The 17,982-nt window shown below is 35.6% G+C and overlaps 2 protein-coding genes across 4 annotated transcripts; one reads left to right on the plus strand and one right to left on the minus strand.

Moving 5' to 3' along the window:
• Nucleotides 1–35: 35 nt before the first annotated feature.
• Nucleotides 36–3,724, plus strand: LOC141461785 (leucine-rich repeat-containing protein 56). Of its 2 annotated transcripts, none has more exons than XM_074143113.1 (7): nucleotides 36–1,178; nucleotides 1,255–1,403; nucleotides 1,478–1,657; nucleotides 2,296–2,456; nucleotides 3,229–3,306; nucleotides 3,408–3,508; nucleotides 3,590–3,724. In XM_074143113.1, the coding sequence occupies exons 1-7, from the start codon at nucleotides 1,077–1,079 to the stop codon at nucleotides 3,710–3,712; spliced, it is 894 nt and encodes a 297-aa protein (XP_073999214.1). In that variant the 5' UTR covers nucleotides 36–1,076; the 3' UTR covers nucleotides 3,713–3,724. The 2 variants fall into 2 exon arrangements, with proteins under 2 accessions (XP_073999214.1, XP_073999215.1); XM_074143114.1 differs by having other exon boundaries at nucleotides 3,265–3,306.
• Nucleotides 3,725–4,395: 671 nt separating this feature from the next.
• On the minus strand, nucleotides 4,396–17,620 carry S1P (membrane-bound transcription factor site-1 protease). 2 transcript variants are annotated; one of them, XM_074143108.1, is made up of 18 exons: nucleotides 17,266–17,620; nucleotides 16,673–16,824; nucleotides 14,229–14,499; nucleotides 13,124–13,344; nucleotides 12,436–12,620; nucleotides 11,894–12,010; nucleotides 11,112–11,249; nucleotides 10,855–11,031; nucleotides 10,608–10,785; nucleotides 10,285–10,499; nucleotides 10,074–10,200; nucleotides 8,280–8,521; nucleotides 7,988–8,190; nucleotides 7,767–7,907; nucleotides 7,229–7,367; nucleotides 6,579–6,698; nucleotides 6,281–6,484; nucleotides 4,396–6,180 (listed from the first exon to the last, which is right to left on the minus strand). In XM_074143108.1, the coding sequence occupies exons 1-18, from the start codon at nucleotides 17,432–17,434 to the stop codon at nucleotides 6,114–6,116; spliced, it is 3,066 nt and encodes a 1,021-aa protein (XP_073999209.1). In that variant the 5' UTR covers nucleotides 17,435–17,620; the 3' UTR covers nucleotides 4,396–6,113. The 2 variants fall into 2 exon arrangements, with proteins under 2 accessions (XP_073999209.1, XP_073999210.1); XM_074143109.1 differs by having other exon boundaries at nucleotides 17,465–17,612.
• Nucleotides 17,621–17,982: the final 362 nt, after the last annotated feature.

Raw genomic sequence — 17,982 nt, forward strand, 5'->3', positions numbered from 1 at the left:
GCTCATTTTGTATTTAAATTTGGAGATAAAAAAAGTATATATAAAAAAAAAAATAAAATTATTAAAAAAAAACGTACTTTTTATTCATTACTTAGAATACCCTTCGTGTGAAATTCACGCGACAGTACAAAATTGCTGTTACTTATTTGTAAGTGTAGCTGGGGCATTTTGGGGTAGAAGGAAATGATACGAAGAGGCAAGGCCCCAAGTGACCTCTGATAGGCGACCCAAAACTGAGGAGCTCAGGAAGAAGGAGGAAGTTCTCAAGGCTAAGCAGCTTTGGATTTATTTCCCAGGATTGAGGCAAGTAAATATTGCCCAGACAACTGTAACCGGTAGGCATCTGAGGCATGTTTCGGTCTGAGTGAAAATCGGCCCTGCAAGATGACAGGTTTCCTTATGGTGCATTGTTGACTCAGAAAGCACTTGAACAAGCTGAGCCTAAAAAGTAATGTGTAACTTGCGAATTCTGGGGGAAGAAGTATGGAGACTCCAACGTACCTAACTGACTCCGACTCCATTTTTCAAGGAAAATTAAAATGCTTGGTAACTAGGTGTTGGAGGAGCCTTCCCCGATTATCAGATGTCATACTTAGTGGGGGTTCTATAAATATATTACTTACGGTGAGGACCTAATATATCCAGAAAGGCTGCAATGCGTCGTAACCCCTAACTAGTAAACTCAACCATTTTGAGAAACATTTCTGGAGCTAAACTAAATACTCTTAAAAACGGCTGTCATACTGTGAATCTGGTCTCAATTCTCAGTAAAAAATCATGTGAAGAGTATTCTATTTCAGTGTAGTGTGAGATCATGAACTAAAACTGCTTTAACCAACAAATTCAAAACTAGTTTTATGAAACATTGCCACGGTCGGTCTATTCAATCGTTCTTAATCAAAGGTTGTCTGTCCATAGCCGCTTGTGAATTTTAGTCTCAATGCTCACACTTAAAAAACATGTGATTGTACACTGTAGCCCCAGGGCGCATAACCGTAGCAACCATAGCTTGTTAGGTCAATGATAGTTTTTTGAACAGCATTTTTCTCTAATTAGCATACTTAGTTGTGTCGATAATGAGGGATGGAAATTTAATTGAAGACGATTATGACAAAGTACAGAGAACAGTGGATAATTTGGATACGAATACATTACATTTAAATATTGTAGACTTTCTGGTAAGTGGTTTTTGTGTTGTCTTCAACAACTTTCTCCAAAATTACTTAAGCAAAATTTTTAACGCTATTTTTGCAGACACAAGTTGCAGATACTAACGACTTAACATCTATTCAGTCAATCAAATTAAAGCTAATGACTAAAGACTTACCATTGTATAATATGAATCTTCATTTACCTGGTTTGAAAGAATTAGATTTAGAATCGAGTAACATACATTCGTTAAGGTAGGTCTCGAGTCCACATGAATCAGGTTTGGATTCAAATCCATTTGGTTTAACATGCCACCTAATGATTACAGAGAACTAGGTGCTAACATGCAAAGATTGCACGTCTTACGATTAGGGCGGTGCAAGTTATCTTCTCTAGATGGTATCCTATCGTTTGGCAACCTAATTGAATTCTCAGCTCCAGAAAATGTTATAACTGATATTGGACTTCTCGGCTATTTGCCTAAAATTATGATTATTGATATATCCAGGTAAACAAATTTTGTTCTTGACCGATAGGAGTGAAGTTCACTTTTAATTAGACACCCATGAGATCTTAAAACATAGTTTTTGTTTTAAATGTAACGAAAAATCTTTCAAAAAGAATTCAGTGAAGAAGCATGCCGACTGCTCGCAAGAGGCGCTTTATAATTGAATAGGGTACACCTATTTACCTGAAATTTTCTGGTGCAGCCTCGGTGATATTTTCTACAGTTTAAGTCAGAAGTCGTAAGATTCTTGTTATCTTCTAATATAAAGCGTAGATTTGCTCGCAATGGAGCCGAAATTCTTGAAACTAAAAATAGACACCGCGGGCCAAGCTTAATTTCCATGCTCACGTACCTTCTCTAAATTGCTTTAAACCAAATCGGAGCATCCTGTTTAGAGGTAGGATTTTTCCCCCCTCGGCTCTGTTAATTTCGGAAAAGACATTGTGGTGTTTAAGCCTTTTTTTTATAAAAATGATGCAAAATAGCACTGAATTTCTAGTTTTAACTCAACCATGTTTTGATCGCAAGCATCTCTCCATAAGTTGATACAAGCATTAAGTAGAAGTTTTCATTAACTAAACTAAAACAAACCAGCAATTCAGCAGTAACATAAGCTTAGCTTAGTTTCCTTTTTATAGAAATCATATCAAACACTACGACAAGTTGTCTTTTCTGCAAAATTGCGACAGCCTCAAGGAACTCTTTTTTCAAGGCAATCCTGGATGCAAATACCTCAACTATAGAGCCAATGTCAGGAAACTTCTTCCTCAGTTGGAGTTATTAGATGGAAAATCAATTCGTAAGACTATTTACATCTTTTATGTAATCTTTCAGCTTGCCGATAGATCTTTGCAATAGTCGAAGTTTTAACTTAATATTTTCAATCATAAAATGTCTAACCAATCATTTGGGTTGGCTAATATTTCTACAGGCACACAATAATAAAAGTACATATTACATGGAGAAGAGTAGCTTGGCCAATTCCCCTCTAACATGGTTCACAGGCGACGTTAAAGTACTTAGAAAGTCCAAATAGTAGTGAGAGAAGTCAGCTTAGAAAAATGAGAAAAAAATCGGAAACAACTTTAAATAAAACACTTACTCTTTTTCGAACGTTTTTAACAATTTGAAATTACGAGCTTTTAAGTATGAACGAATGTTGGTTACTTACTGATTTGTTTACCTTTTGTTTTTAAGGTACCCTCATACTTTCCTTACCTTAACGTTTTTGTTCAGTTTTGCAAAGGATTAGTAGAAATATTTCAAATATCCATAAAACATTTGGTAAACAAATAAAATTCCACAGTATATTATGAGATAGAAAAACAAATTTAAGGAATGAGAACCTTGTACAATTATTTTCTTGACTTCTCTATAATTACATTAATTCGTATAACAAAAAAATTAGTCAACATCCTTTTAACATTATTTAGGAGAAATGTGTATTATTTAATTTTGACAAATAAATTGTTTTTTTCTTTATATAAAACAATTTTAATACACTTCACCAAAAAAAAAGTAATAATAGAAAAAATTCACTTAAGATTTTTTCTTACTCTTATCGCTCGCAGGAGAAGGCTCAAAAAATGACATTTCCTGTCTTACAGATGGTTCAGAAATCATTGAGGAAAATGGTACTGAGGACAAAGGTAATAAATAGAAAATAATGAATTTATAGAAAGAAGTAGATTAGAAAGAAAAAAAAATACTTTGATCGATATAAGAATTTCATTTTGTTTTAAATTTTCAGCTGATGGAATTAGAGTCCGGAAAATTCCGTTAGGTTTGTCCTCATGTGGCCGAAATATGTCCATGATTTTGGCAAATCTAAGTCGAGTACAACCTGAGCAGGTAAAGGTATTAAAATTCGTTGTACTCGTATATGTGTGAAGAATCCGTTAATAATGAGTGACTATTCATTAATTCTTACAGGAAGACTTTGAAGATTTACATAAACTTTTTAAACTGGAAAAGCTGCATAATCCGAAAAATTTGCTCAAGGCTGCAGAAAAATGGAGAGTTGATTTTAAGAACATATTAAATAAAAGAATTTAAATAGCTACAGCAAACCACTTGAATTGAGATTTTTTTCCCGAAATTTTTTAGTAATAAACTCAAACCCAGTATGTTGTAACATTATCTGGACTAAGCACTCTTATAAAGGCTGTCATTTTAATGTTCATCGAATGTGTCGTCAATTCATTCACACAAAACATGTGGCCCTACACTAGTCCAGAAAAGTGCGACCTTATTAACTAAAATTCCTCTAACATAGTCTAACCAAGGTTGAGCAGTGGCTAGATCTATTAAAAACAGTGTTAGCTCATGAGATAATTTATGAAATTGAAAAAATTGTGCAACTTCTTTTTTTTTATAACGTCTTTTATTACAAAATAGAACAAAAAAATTCTTAGGAAACATAAAAAAATAAAAAATGACAGTACAATAATTTCTGGTAAGCACTAGAGATCGAAACGTTTCTTTGTTTCAGGATAGGTCGATAAACCTTTTTATTAGGTATCAGAATTAGTTTTTTCCTAGTTCTAAAAGGATTTTTGAAACATGTATTTAGTAATTTACAACCTGTATAAATATATACAATGAGTAACTAAAAAAGTAGTTAATATAAGGTGCGTAAAGAGCAGGAGAAGAGAAACTACCCAGCGGTAGCACTCTCTATAGGAAATCGATGTGGTGATCTTCAGACCTCAAGAAAGTCTCGGGGACGATTCAGTCGGTGTGGTGGATTGTGAAAGAAGGCAAGAGACTATACAAATGGATAAGAGCAATTAGAGAGAGAAGTAAGGAACTATTGATATTTTGTCTTGGCAAGTTGTTGAATGGATGAGATCTTGAGGTCGTTATGAAGAGTAAGGTTAGTCACGTAGAAAGGAGTGTCAACTATCAGTCGAAGTAGTTTTAATTGGAATGTCTGTACAATACATACGATTGTAGGATTGGCCAAACACCACAGTAGTCCGTATGTCAACATAGGTTTGAGGATCGTATTATATATCAGCCGTTTGACTTCTACGAGCAAATTGAAGCGTCGACCAAGTAATCTGTAAAGCAGCTTTGCATGTTTTGCCATTGCTTCTCCACATAAATCATTTGTCTATGAGGAACCCAAAGTAGCGCACCAGATCTGTGCAAGGAAAATGATTGCTCTTGAAGAAGACAAGAGGACAGGACCCCCGACGGAGAGTATATGTGGCACGCTGGCATTTTTGTAGGTTCATTTTAATCTGCTACTTCTTTGCTAAGTGTGTCTGTAACAAGTGTGTACTTGTCGTTGGTATGTTTGTGAATGCGAAAGATAGGATCGCTGAATGAGGTAGATGCTGAAGGAAGACTATTTTTTCTGTTTTTTAGTTTGAATAATAATCCAGGATGCCAAACACGATCGAAGGCCTGGATTACGTCTAAAAACGCCCCCGAAACATACTGTTTTCCCTCCAACTAGCCGGTGGCATTGTTGAACAGTGCTATGAAAACTCCTGAAGCCAAAATGGTGATCTGGTATAACACCAAACTCCGACAATACGCTTAAGTAACAATTTTTTAAGAACTTTTCCAGATTCGGCAAGAAGCTGATTGGCCTGTAGAATGTGGGAAAGTAAGCAGGTTTACCAGATTCCGGAATCATTCGCACCACTCAATTCATCCATGATAGCGGAAAGTTTGTTAGTACTCGAAGGACCGAATTAAAAAATAAAAATATATAATAAGCAAAAGAATCAAAGCAAGGGTGATCCTAGAATAATTTATGCGATCCCAGATTTGAGGTTAACTGGAACTGCAAATAATCTGCTAACATATTTTCTGGGATCCCAGTTTAGTTATAAGAAAATACTACTATAGTATTTACTAGTCATCCAGGGCTGAAAACCTCGCAATGGAAGCGCCGAATCAGTATGCTAGCTTATATGGCATTCAAGAACTTGGGGATTGTTTGTGCAATAATTATTCCATGAACTGTCAGGTGTACCTTGGAGAATGAAAAACAGGTCCGAGGAAAAAATCAAAAATTCGTCTTTATCTCTCCTTCAAGCTAGTTCAAGTTTACTGAAATTTAGTTACTGGGGCATGAGGAAGGGAAATACAAAGACTAAATGGATTAAAAGTCTTACAATGGATTGCCAGTCATGTGGCCTTATACCAAGGAAATTACTGTCAAAGCAAGATTAGCTATTATTTACCACTTGCTGAAGAAGTACGTTAGTTTCATTGTTGTTACCCAGGCATGCCTGGAAATCCAAAAGAAAGCTGTTACCATTACAAAATGGGAAGATAAGATAACCTTACGTTTCTGTTTCAACTCTAAATTTAAGGGATCCAGGTTAATGCGGAATAAGGTAAATCCGGGCAAAATCCTTTACAAGTAATATTAATACTTATTCACATCTTTCTAGTGCTTTCACAATACTTAATTTCCAAAGTCTTCCAAATAGGGACTTCATGTAAATAAAGTTGGGAGTCGTAAAGTCCGTTTACGCCGGGGCGAAGTCCTTATCAATAAATATCTGTAACAGAAACAGTATATGATTCGATTTTTTGGTGATACTGCATGCCTCATGATGAATCCAATCCAAAAACGACAAAAGCGGCAATTTTGCAAAATACCTAGTAAATATAAACAAGGATACTAGAATCAAAATGATTAATCCAAAAATTGGCATTCCATCATCGTCATTTGGATTAAAATCCGAAGCATGAGGTACCCAATTTCCGGCAACACCATCTTCATTCTCGTTTCTTTCGCTAACGAATACTGGTAATTCTGCGTCGACCTTAATCGACAACAATTTGGCAGATTTGTACAGATTTCTATAAAAAAAAAAAAGAAAAGAAAAGTAAAGTCACCTCCATCTTGAACCATGGATCAAAAAATCTAAATCTATGGAGTTGCGAACAGACTTACGTTGGTGCGGATTTATTTAACGGATTCGGTTGTGCCCAAATAAGATGTGGACATTTAGGTAAGTCTCGGATCATTAATTTACCTGTATCTTCTAAATGGTTCACTAATACTTTGGAATATCTGTAAAAATGAATAAGATGATAGATAAATCGTGGCAAGTACCTCGAGATTAGGAAGTGACCGGAGAACAAAATAAAAAATAACAAAAATTATCTTGAGATGAATATTACCGCAAAAGCACAAAATTTGTAATGGGCAGTACTCAAATTTAGAAATCTTGAACAACATTATCTTGTAAAACTTCTCGACACAGAAAACAAATACAAATTTTGAGAATTTATCTAAAAAATGTGAAGTATCTCCAGGTAAAAATATTTATGAAAAAGATCCTTCTACCTTCTCAACCACCACAAACCAGTTCCTGCAGAAGGGCACCAAATGTGTCCGAATTATCAAACATTTAAGAAACTTTATTATTTTTGGCCCAGCCAACCATTGAAGGTTGTAAAAGATATTTTAAAAGAATTATCCTAAGAATAGAACGAAGTTTGTCCTTCAATGCATGAAATCTCGAAAAATTAATATATATAAAATATATTATACATATATATATATATATATATATGGAAGACCTTGTTTGAAAGACTTACCTGTACAAATGGTTACCTTCCATACGTTGCGGCAAGTTATGGATAATGTTGGTTAATTTATATTGATTTTGCAGAAATATGGAAGGCACGTGAGCATTTGTTGCATAATCCAGCAATGCATCCATCAGCCAAAAGCAATCTGTAACATTACTTAAAATTTCACCGATTTTTTTTTTTTAACTGGTTGGGTAAGATTCTTGAAAACTCTTCTTCCTCTAGTTGCCAAACATTGTGTGCCTTAATCAATGGCTGATATGATACAGCAACATGTTACGTGAGAAACAGTATTGCGTTCATGTAACTATGAAAAATATTTTCTGTAGGTTGTATTTATGTATCAAAAAGACAAGAATTAAGGAACACAATGAAGAACAGTCTTTCATTGAAGTTGAGATAGCTAAATAAAAAGTACTAAGTTGGAGTTACGCATACTACTTCTTTTATCAGTAAAGTCCTCAGAGAATTAAATTCCCGGTTTAATCATATTACTACAAAGTAAGTCACAACAATGAAACGTTAGTCACTCCTCTGCCCTTACCTCTCTGCAAATGACTATTGTCAATACAATTTGAATCACCATAGACAACAACTCGCCCACTTTTAGTGCTATCGTGCGTTTGTAGAAGGCCTAAAATTGGTACTTCATCCTTGCGGGGTTTCCCTCCTAACATTTCCGCACCTACAAACAATAACTGAGCGTAAACGTAAAAGCGATGATCGAATTTATTAAACTGATAAGTATTCCATAGTTAAATAAACCTTGATCGGATAGCTTTGCCGCAAGGATTACCCCATTCGACGGAAATCTAGCGATGTGGGTACCAGAAGCATACGTTATCGTTTGCTTCGATATGGAATATTCACCGTCATAGACTGTATCGCCTAAAACGATACCCCAGGAAGACAATAGATCGTTTAAAGCAGGTACATTGGCACCACCAGTGTCAGGCATCCACCATTGCCTTGAAAAAAAGCAAAACACATGATCTTTAATTCGTATACATCTATGTTCCGTGCTCTCTTGAGTTCACTTTCTTACTTAAAACCATACCTTGTATTTTCATCGAAGAACTTCACTTTGCGCATAACGGTCACATTGTACCAATCAGCGAATATTATCAGCGACAACCCGTTATCGATATCTTTCTTGAGCTTCGCGATCTCTTCTGGAAAGAATTCCTCTTCAGGATCTACAATAAATACGGCACCATAATTGGAAGCTTCGAAGCATGTCAAAGGTGCACCGAGTACTTCGATGTAATAGCCAGCCGCACGTACATGCCCATACATATCCTGTAAAATATGAGTACATAACGTAATAAGAAAAATATCTTAAAATCTAATATGCCAAACTGAATAAGAATCGATTATTGATTCTAAGTCTCTCAGTCTCAGTCGGAAAAAACAGAGTACGATATTGCTTGAGTTGACTAAGTTAAAAAAATCCTCTGAGAATTTTTCGGGAAAAACCTTCAAGAAATAAACACTTTCATCAACTTCTTCACTCTCAAAAATTTAGCCAATGAATCCTCTAATTCATGGTCCAACCCTGTTGTTACGGTGAGAAAACCAAACGGCACCTATTGCTTTTGCATAGATTTCCGCAAAATCAATGTTCTTTCAAATAAAGATGTATACCCAAAGGTATATTTAGCCAAAGCTAAATATGACTTCTTTATTAGATTAGATGAAAATCTGTCGATAGACATCAAAGTTGGATCTGGCCTAAGCCAACTTACGAATACCTCTCGCTTCGGAACTTAGTAAAATAACTCCTTTAATTGTAGGGGGAAGTGATCTTTCCCATATAAAGAAGATGACTTCTGAGCTACATGATGCCGCTACTTTTCAAAGGCCTCTTTATTTAACTGTTGGACCTGACAATTGTTCTGAACCATCTGCCTGGATCCAATCACGAATTAAATTACTTAGAACCTTAGTTAAAAAAAAAAGATGATCTCGAATTATAAATAATCACGCTTTTATAATGTGCAGAGGCAAAACAGATCTACGCCTTCAAAGAAGAGGAAGTATAACCGAAATAACCGTTGGATTGCATAGGCTGTATTAGTGGGCTATATTTTATTTCAACTTTAAACTAAAGGATTCCCTAACTGACGGTTGGGCTGCAATACTCCATGAAATGTTCATCGTCAACAATAAAACTTTGCGCACTTGCTTAACAAATATTTCTCATTGGGTTCTTATTATTTTGTATACAATTTCATTTAATTTAATGTTGTAACTAATTATTATAATAAGAATTTTATATTTAAGATTTATTTCTATTTTCTGTTTCCGTTGTTTTGATTGCATTTTTCTTTTAGTGTTTGTTTCAGTTAATTCTAATCTAAGAGAGAGAGTTTTATTTTACCGACCTAACGCCTACGTTTTTTCTATTACAGGACCCACCCTTCTAACCGAGAGTTATTCCATCTTAGGTGCCATTAAGGGCATATTTATTTGGAGCTGCTTAAACCACAGTTCTCGTGTAGCCTCGGCCGTCAGGCGCCCCGAAAGGTCCCTCTGGCTAGTGACTACTATAAAGATGGCATTGTCAACACTTCTACACCCGACATCTAGCTGAAAACTGCTTTTATCTGCAAGCAAATAATTAGATAATAAAACTGTAATTTAAATCCATAAAACTACACAGCACAAAATTTTGGATTAAATTCAACAGTTTGAAATTTTTTTTATGTTTCAGGTCACTAAGCTCTGAAGCTTAAAGATTTTTTGGTTGCATAGTTCCAGAATAGAGAGAATGATTAAGAGTCTTTGCTTCGTTTGCTGCCAGTTAAGAGATAAATTTCATTGTTTCGCAACAAAATTGATTCTTACTGACCTTAAAATTAGTATGAATATGATCCGCATTCCAATCCAATGGATCCGCTTTCATGCGAAGATTATCTCTGGGGAAATATCCCGGTGGATATCTTAAATTGTGAAATTGATCCCATAATAGGCGTTTCCTTTAACAGAAGGTTAGGACTAATTAGAATAAGTCCAAAGATATTACTTCCAGATTTTTAAAGAAAAGACCATCATTGGCTTACCTCCTTGGAGGAGTTGGGATTATATTCGCTCGGATTGGCAGCCGTATGTAGGATCTCTTCGGAGCAGAACCTCCATCATCGGAAGGTGACTCAATGATGAGCTCTACATGGCCTTGAGCACTTCCGGAATAAGCCATTCCTGCCGAGCTGACGGTCAACGAAACACCCATCCATCCGGACCAAGGCCACAGAATCTTACTATAGGTTAACGATACCTGTAAGGATTAAAAAAAAGAAAAAAAAAAGGTTAAATGGCTAGGGAACTTCGTCAACTTTACTAAAACTAAAAAATAACTGAACATAAAAACAGAATATAGAAGTACCTCGAGATAATGCCCATTTTGAGGTACATATGGATACCATTTTGGTTTATCCACAATCCGCCCGGAAACGCCGAGTCCATTTAGTATGGTGACATTGATTATGGTAGGTATTGCACTGTAATACAATGGCTGTGTGCAATACGGCCACATATACTGGCACTCGCCGAGATCTATGTAACTGTAATATGGATGAAAAGACAATCCAAAGAAATGACTGTTGTACTTATTTACAAATTTGGAGACTTACCTAGGACTAAGACTTGCCTGTGGTGTGTAGCTATTAAGTATATGATAGGCTTTGAGTAAATCTAATTTCCCGTGACCTTGCTCGAACATGTTTATGCCCGGTAGCCTTCTGGCCGATGCCATCAATGCTTGCTTCATTGATGCAGGATTTATGGCGTTACCCCGATGGAAGACGCCGCTTAATCGAAAAAACGGTAGTCTGTAAGTTATGGATTCATTGGAATTTTTCACCCAAAATAGCCATGTTTAAATAAATACCTGGCAAGTAGAGCCACAGCTCCAGCAACCACGGGCGATGCTACACTTGTACCTGATAAGGTGCGACATCCGCCTCGAATGCTAGAACCACGAACTGTTGAGCCATAAGTTACTATGTCTGGCTTCACTCTTCCATATCTGGAATAGATAATGAGCTTAAGATTCGATGCGTGGAGATTTTTATGGCGTTCCCAATTCGGAAGAATATCTGTGTGTTTTTCTAAACTTTTGAGTTAATCTGGAAAGTATATTGCAGTGTTTCCATCAAATTTAATAAAAAAATAAGGAAGGAGTGGATACAGGCAGAACTTTTTCTGAAGTCCAGAATCACCCTACGACCCAGACTAGATAAAGAAACCATTGCTTGGTACTGGTCTTCACAAGGCCTCTAAAGTGAGTTTCAAGGCCTGACTTTATCCCGTAGAATGAGATTCATAGAAAACTAAGTCTCAGGTTCATCCTTCTAGTAAAGGAACGGTCCTAGTTGGATAAAGAACCCTTGTTTTAGGTTAAAGAGGTAGAAATAATAAAGAGGTTCAATATTAACACAAAGTCTAGATTATTAAAAGACTCAAGACCACTTTTTATGAAGCTTACAAGAATCTTTACCTCTGAAATTTTTCTTTGGAGTCGCTTGTACACAAGCGAAACAAACACAGATGGGTTCTGAGCTACCTATTTTTTGTGGGGTTTGAGGAACCCAGAAACAGTAAAGCAGGGGTCACCTAGATGTTCAATCAAGGTTCTCTTCAAACATGACTTAAAGACAATTTTACACTTACCCTTGAGGTAATTCCCAAGTAGTCATACCTCTTGATGAAAACTTAGCGATCTGATCATCAAAATTGATGCCACCAACGCCAATAACGTCCATTTGATCAGCTGGATTATTTAGAGTACTAAAAAGAAGAAATAGACGGATTATTATGGGTTAATATAAAACATGGGTAATTTAGTATATATAGGTATTTATACAGCTCCATAAAAAGCTTATAAATTTACTTAAGATCTCAAAATTAAGATCTCATGAGGTGAATTCGTATGATCACTCTGTATCAAACCTACTCAATTTAATTCAAATATCCTAAGATTAATTCAACAATAAATGCAAATGAACTCTGTTTTGATTGTCAATCCTTATGACATACCATGGAATAATAATTCAGAACTCTACACAAAAATTCACAGAAACAACAGTTAGGGTAGGGATTTTATTAACGGAATCCTCAAATTAATTCAATAATAAATCCATACGAATTTGATTTATTCTTTTTTGTAGCTTATGATTTAACGGGTTCTTGATCAAATTTGATTAGAAACTTACCCATACAATGGACCATCGTTCCCAATCGCCGAGACCATAATCACCCGATTAGCCGTCAATTCCCACACTTTGTCTACGAACGGGTGATCCATAAAATCCGGACCTCCAATACTCAAATTAAGTACATTGATTTTTTTTAATATGGCATAATTGAAAGCATCCAAAAACCATGATGTATATGAAACCTAGAAGACAGAATAAATAAAAGAAAAATTAGAACAATAATTAGAAAAATAAAAACAATGCTAGAAAACTTGTATACTGAAAACATATCATTACAGTAAATTTAATGCTCTATAATTTTGTTCCATTCAATTGCATCATAGAACGAATATTACTTGTGAAATTGTGAAATGAAAAAAATTTAGATCTTCCTCCAAGCTTTGTTAAATTTGACTATCTTTAGTCTAATATTCACTTAAGCGTAGTCCTAGCTAACACTGCTACAGAACATATTTTTAGTACATTTATTACAATTTGGATCTATACAATTTTATTATGGAATCAATTAAGTGAGACATGAGCTAAAAATTACGATGCTCCCTCGGAGCAAAATTTGGTCATACCCAGTATCATATTTAAGTAGGTGAAGTCCTAGCCAAGGAACCTACTTGAGACATAATTTAATTCTACGTGATTTTCATTGTCATTTTAACTTAATTTGACAAAATCTGATCCACAATCTTACCTGATTATTTGTGAACACACGGAATATGTGCAACTGGGCATCGGGCGCTAAGCCTAGACATTCCTTACTGCTAGCGATAACTCCAGCCACAAATGTACCATGGCCTAGTCCATCTTCTAGGCTTTTCTCGTGAGTCCAATCCGAACGTTCGACAACTCTTTTAAAATGTGGATGTCCTTTCGATAAACCGGTATCGAAGACGGCTACTTTGACACCAGAACCTATATTATTTTAAGACAAACAGAGCATGTATTTTACGGAGTTGATCCTGAGAAGACACTATGCTGTACCAAAAATTGTGGATTTATTTTTCATTTTGTGACTTTAATTTAAAAAGGCTGCAGCGCAACTTCTGAAATTAATAAAATAGAGATAGGGAGGCTCTGTTTCTATACATACAGGTTTGGTTCCAAACCAATTTTCTGAGGATTGTATGGGCTAGTTAAATAAGCTTTGTTACAGGGTTCACAAGAAAATAAAATTAAGATTAAAGTATTTTGCCGCCAGATGCTGATCCATGCACACCAGAACCAAAAATTTTCAATTGAATTAGACAAGTCCCACTCAACCATAACTATGCAAGACCGTTCAAAACCCAAGCGATGTTTATGCTACTAAAAGAATTATTACTTGCAATTGAAAAGTCAATTTATTTCGGGCAAGCCATTCTGAGCTGGTTAACCATTCTGGTCAGTCAGGCGATTACATCAAATTTTACTCTACTCAGCTGTACTCTCTTGACAGTACGAGGGTATCTGTAAGAGTGTTTTGGATAAGACAATATACCTCTTTGGTTAAAGGAAAAAGAGCACACCTTAAAGAGAATAACACATGGCCGAACTCGTCAATCAGGAAGTGGTTTTAAAGGAAGATTAGAATTTAGAGCTTCTCCTTGAACTTCCCACAGCCCAGACCTGGAATCCTTAATATTCGGTCGGCAAAAGTAGGTGGTGTTATAGGGATTACAAGGGAAATGTTCACTCACAATTTACAGAAGGTGATGGTCTACATTTACAACATCAAACTTAATAGGTACGATACAAATAATTTTCGAATTGTAAAAGTGATAAAATGCTCAGGCTTTTATTAATCTTAGGTAACTTACCCGTAATTCCCATACTCCATAGTGTATCCGCTTGAAGGATACTCGTAATTTGCTTGTGGGTTGCCCTTAGAAGTACTCGCCCAATACGACGTCCATTATTAGGCGGCTCCCAAAATTTCTTCAAAGGCCTCGAAATTTTCGGGCCATCCGTCTGTTCGGATACGTTGACATACTGAAGATTACGGAAGACAAGTCTTTGTGGAGTTACCCGTTTCACAGTAGAATACTGTTTCAGTTTTTTTAGGCCACTACCAGTTGGGCCTTCTTCTACCTGTAACAGAAAAAGAGGGAGAGGGGGTGATAAAGCAGTTATAAGCATTCCTAGTACAGAGCAGGGTACCAAACATTGCCTTGGTTAAATTAAGCAAGAGTACGAGAAAATAATTACTCTTTAAAAAAATTGCTACTGTTAAGCTTACTTAACTTGCTAATAATCTCCACCACGGTTAAAACACTTACGCCGAACACATTGGTACTGTAAGTTTCTTTTTACTAATGGTTTCTAATAATAATTATTATCGCCCTTTGGCGATTAAATTTTTTCTTTCATCACTTTTAGTGTTATCAGATAAAAGGTAAGAATTGCCAGCTCAGTAGGCATCAATTAGTTACTGACTTCAAGGCGGCGTACGGGAGTTTTTATAGATAATAGCAGGATAAAGAAATGATGGGCTCTTTTCCTACCAAGTTGGTACGTTTGGGGGGGAATGACATTGTAGAATGCCACTTGAGCAGTGAAGGTTCAAACGGATATCTCCCTAAACTTCAACCCAAAAAACAGAAGAGCGCTTGTCTTTTAGTCAAAATTGCCCTCGAAAAAGTTGTTAGAAAATCAGGGGTGAACCAGGGGGCCAATTATCCACTTATGCAGACAATTTGTCTGCTAGATCAGCTACTGCGACGAAGAAAACCTTTCAGAATATTTACTTAGGCCTGCTAATCAATGAAGAGAAGGTCAAGTACAACCTTCTCAAATGTTAGTGGGAGTTCTATTTTCATTTGTAGCAAGCAATTCTTACATAAGAGTAAGAGAGTTTGTCAACCTAGGCTGGCTAGCTACGCTGACAATGAAATCTAGTAAGAGATTAGTATACGGATATTGGTAACTTTCAGATAAATGCTTATACAACCCGTCCTGGCTAATGGTCCGAAACCTTGACCATGACTAAGAAGATCAAAGAGCGGCTTTCTCTCCGCATATCTACAATCCACCTGCGAAGGTACGGTCTGGAAACAACAAGACATCAAAAAATGTGCATCCTTTTAAAAGAACCATCAATTACAGCCAATGAGAAGGGTTGGCCTCGTAGCTTAGATAATAACCAAGGCTGGATTTGATCGCTGAACACTAATGTCACTTCCATTTAAGGCTGATGCGATGAAGTATTCTCTTTTGTTTTGCCTATAATAGTCCTTAAAGGTGACTACGTATTCTGGAATGAAACAAAAAATTACAGAATAGATCAGGATTTGCTCACCACGACGCCATATTGACAAAGGAAGGTGTAAATAGTTCTACCTAACTATGGCGCAACAGTCCTAAAGGATCCAGTCTCATTCACAAGCTTCTGCCCCATTTCTTACCAGGCCTTTATTCACCACAGTTTTTTGTACGCCTATTGCCTTTAAGTCGTAACTACTTTTAAAAGTAGTTACACCTACCTTTGCACCATAGTTTGGAGGTAGTAAACAAAACTAACCAGGGCAGTACCTACACTTACTGGAGGATTTAACGTGGCAAAGGTTAAGTAAACCAACGTAAGAATCTATTCAAGCGTTTATAAGAAAGTCGGGACTTCACTTGTGTGAAACATTAGCAGTTTTAAGGCACATATTAGGAAGAGTTCCCAGATGTCCTCAACTAGAAAAACGTAATTATGTGTGCACATATACGTGCCTAATTTGAAAAAAAAAGTATGAAATAAAATATCCTATTTTTATAGGAACTTTTAATTCGAGAATAAAATTTGTAAGTACAAACATAAAACGCCAAATATCTTACACTATAAGTTTTCTTTTTATAAACTAAAGACATATTTGATACTACACACATATTTTTAATGTAGCACTACCATACAAAATTCGTCGTTCTAATAATTGAGTTAACAAGAATCAACATGTCAACGCTCTACACCATCTCTTCTATTATTACAGTTTCCCAATAACTTGATGGGGAAGTTGATACTTCAACTGTATGTATCTTTCAACTATTTATCTTCAGACTGTTGTTATATCCTCTTATTGTATAATTGTATACCCATTTCAACTTTTTTAGCATTGAAAATACAAAGTAAACAATGTTCTTTTTTTTTAAGTCCTTTGAATCTTAAAGATATATAAAGTGTTTGTGAATAATGAAAGACAGCTGAGAAATTTAGCTTATGAAGATATGGCATATTTAAAGTTGAACTTCCTCTGGGAGTAACTTAATCATAAATACTTACAATGACTACATCGAAGTCGCTCGGATAATTTGACGCTGGATTTGATCGCTGAACAATTCGCCATGTTTTAATGTCACTTCCATTTAAGGCTGATGCGATGAAGTATTCTCTTTTGTTTTGCCTATAATAGTCCTTAAAGGTGACTATGTATTCTGCAATGAAACAAAAAATTACATTAGGATTTGCTCACCACGACGCCATATTGACAAACTGTGCCTGAATTTCAGCGCTGAAGAGTATTATTTATAAGAGACTTTTAAAGTCTCCAAATAAGTAAAGAAGGATGCACTGTATTAGGATATAAACTGGGGGTACTTCTGCTGGAACTCAAATACTGAGCTGCGACCCTAACATAAGCTTAATGCCTACAACGTAACAATGTCACACTGCCAAATTGTGCAAGAGTTACAGTGCTGACGAGTACTCAGTCAGACGGGTGAACACATATTAGGTTAAGGTGTACTGTGTTATAAATATAAACAAGGGATCCTATAGGGCATTAATAACTCAGGCCCAGATCTGAACCACTAAGACTTAATGCTGTACACCAATACAATATCACTTTTCATTAAAAATGAATGATTTTCGCTCACCATTTTTAACCACTCGGCTGGTAAAGGTGACTTTAACATTTTGTAAATTAGTTAAAGTACAATTTCCATTTCCCACAATATGATTGGTTGGTAAATCACTATTTAATTGAACTACACTATCTGAGAGGACCGCTAAGAACAGGCATAGAAATGCCTCTGTTAACTCCATGACAAACAAGATTTACAAACTATTAAATACCTCATTTTTAAATTTTTTTAATTGCCTATTGAATTAAGCAGTTTAAATTAAAGCATTTAGTTAAAATGAATAATGCTGAATTAAAATTTAAACGTCCCCTTTTTAATTTAGAAACATAACAGTAACCTCCACTTTTGCAATTATTCAGGGTTGAGAAATGGTTCAGGTTACCTTGATTTTTATAACTTTACCAACATTCTCCTGAACAAATTTAAATAATAATTAGTTACTCAAATTTTAAACCAATTTAATTAATTTTAAAATTAAGTACTGGGCATCAAGAAATTTTCCCATAAAGGCCGTACATATTTGAGCAGTTCGAATCTTTGGTGGCACCTTCCCCTTGAAAACCTTATAAATTTATCTTTTAAAGCAGGGGTGGCCAATCGGTGGCTCGCCTTAAATAATTTTATGGCCCGTGAGATACATTCTAATTTTACAAAATTGGTTTATAATTTCCTAATAGAACTGATCGAATAATAAACTAAAACACTTTTTGAAACATCAGAATCAAAAAT

The sequence above is a fragment of the Rhodnius prolixus genome, unplaced genomic scaffold, assembly GCF_049639745.1.
Source record: "Rhodnius prolixus isolate KJV_2025 unplaced genomic scaffold, Rpr scaffold_12, whole genome shotgun sequence".
Classification (NCBI taxonomy): Eukaryota; Metazoa; Arthropoda; class Insecta; order Hemiptera; family Reduviidae; genus Rhodnius; species Rhodnius prolixus.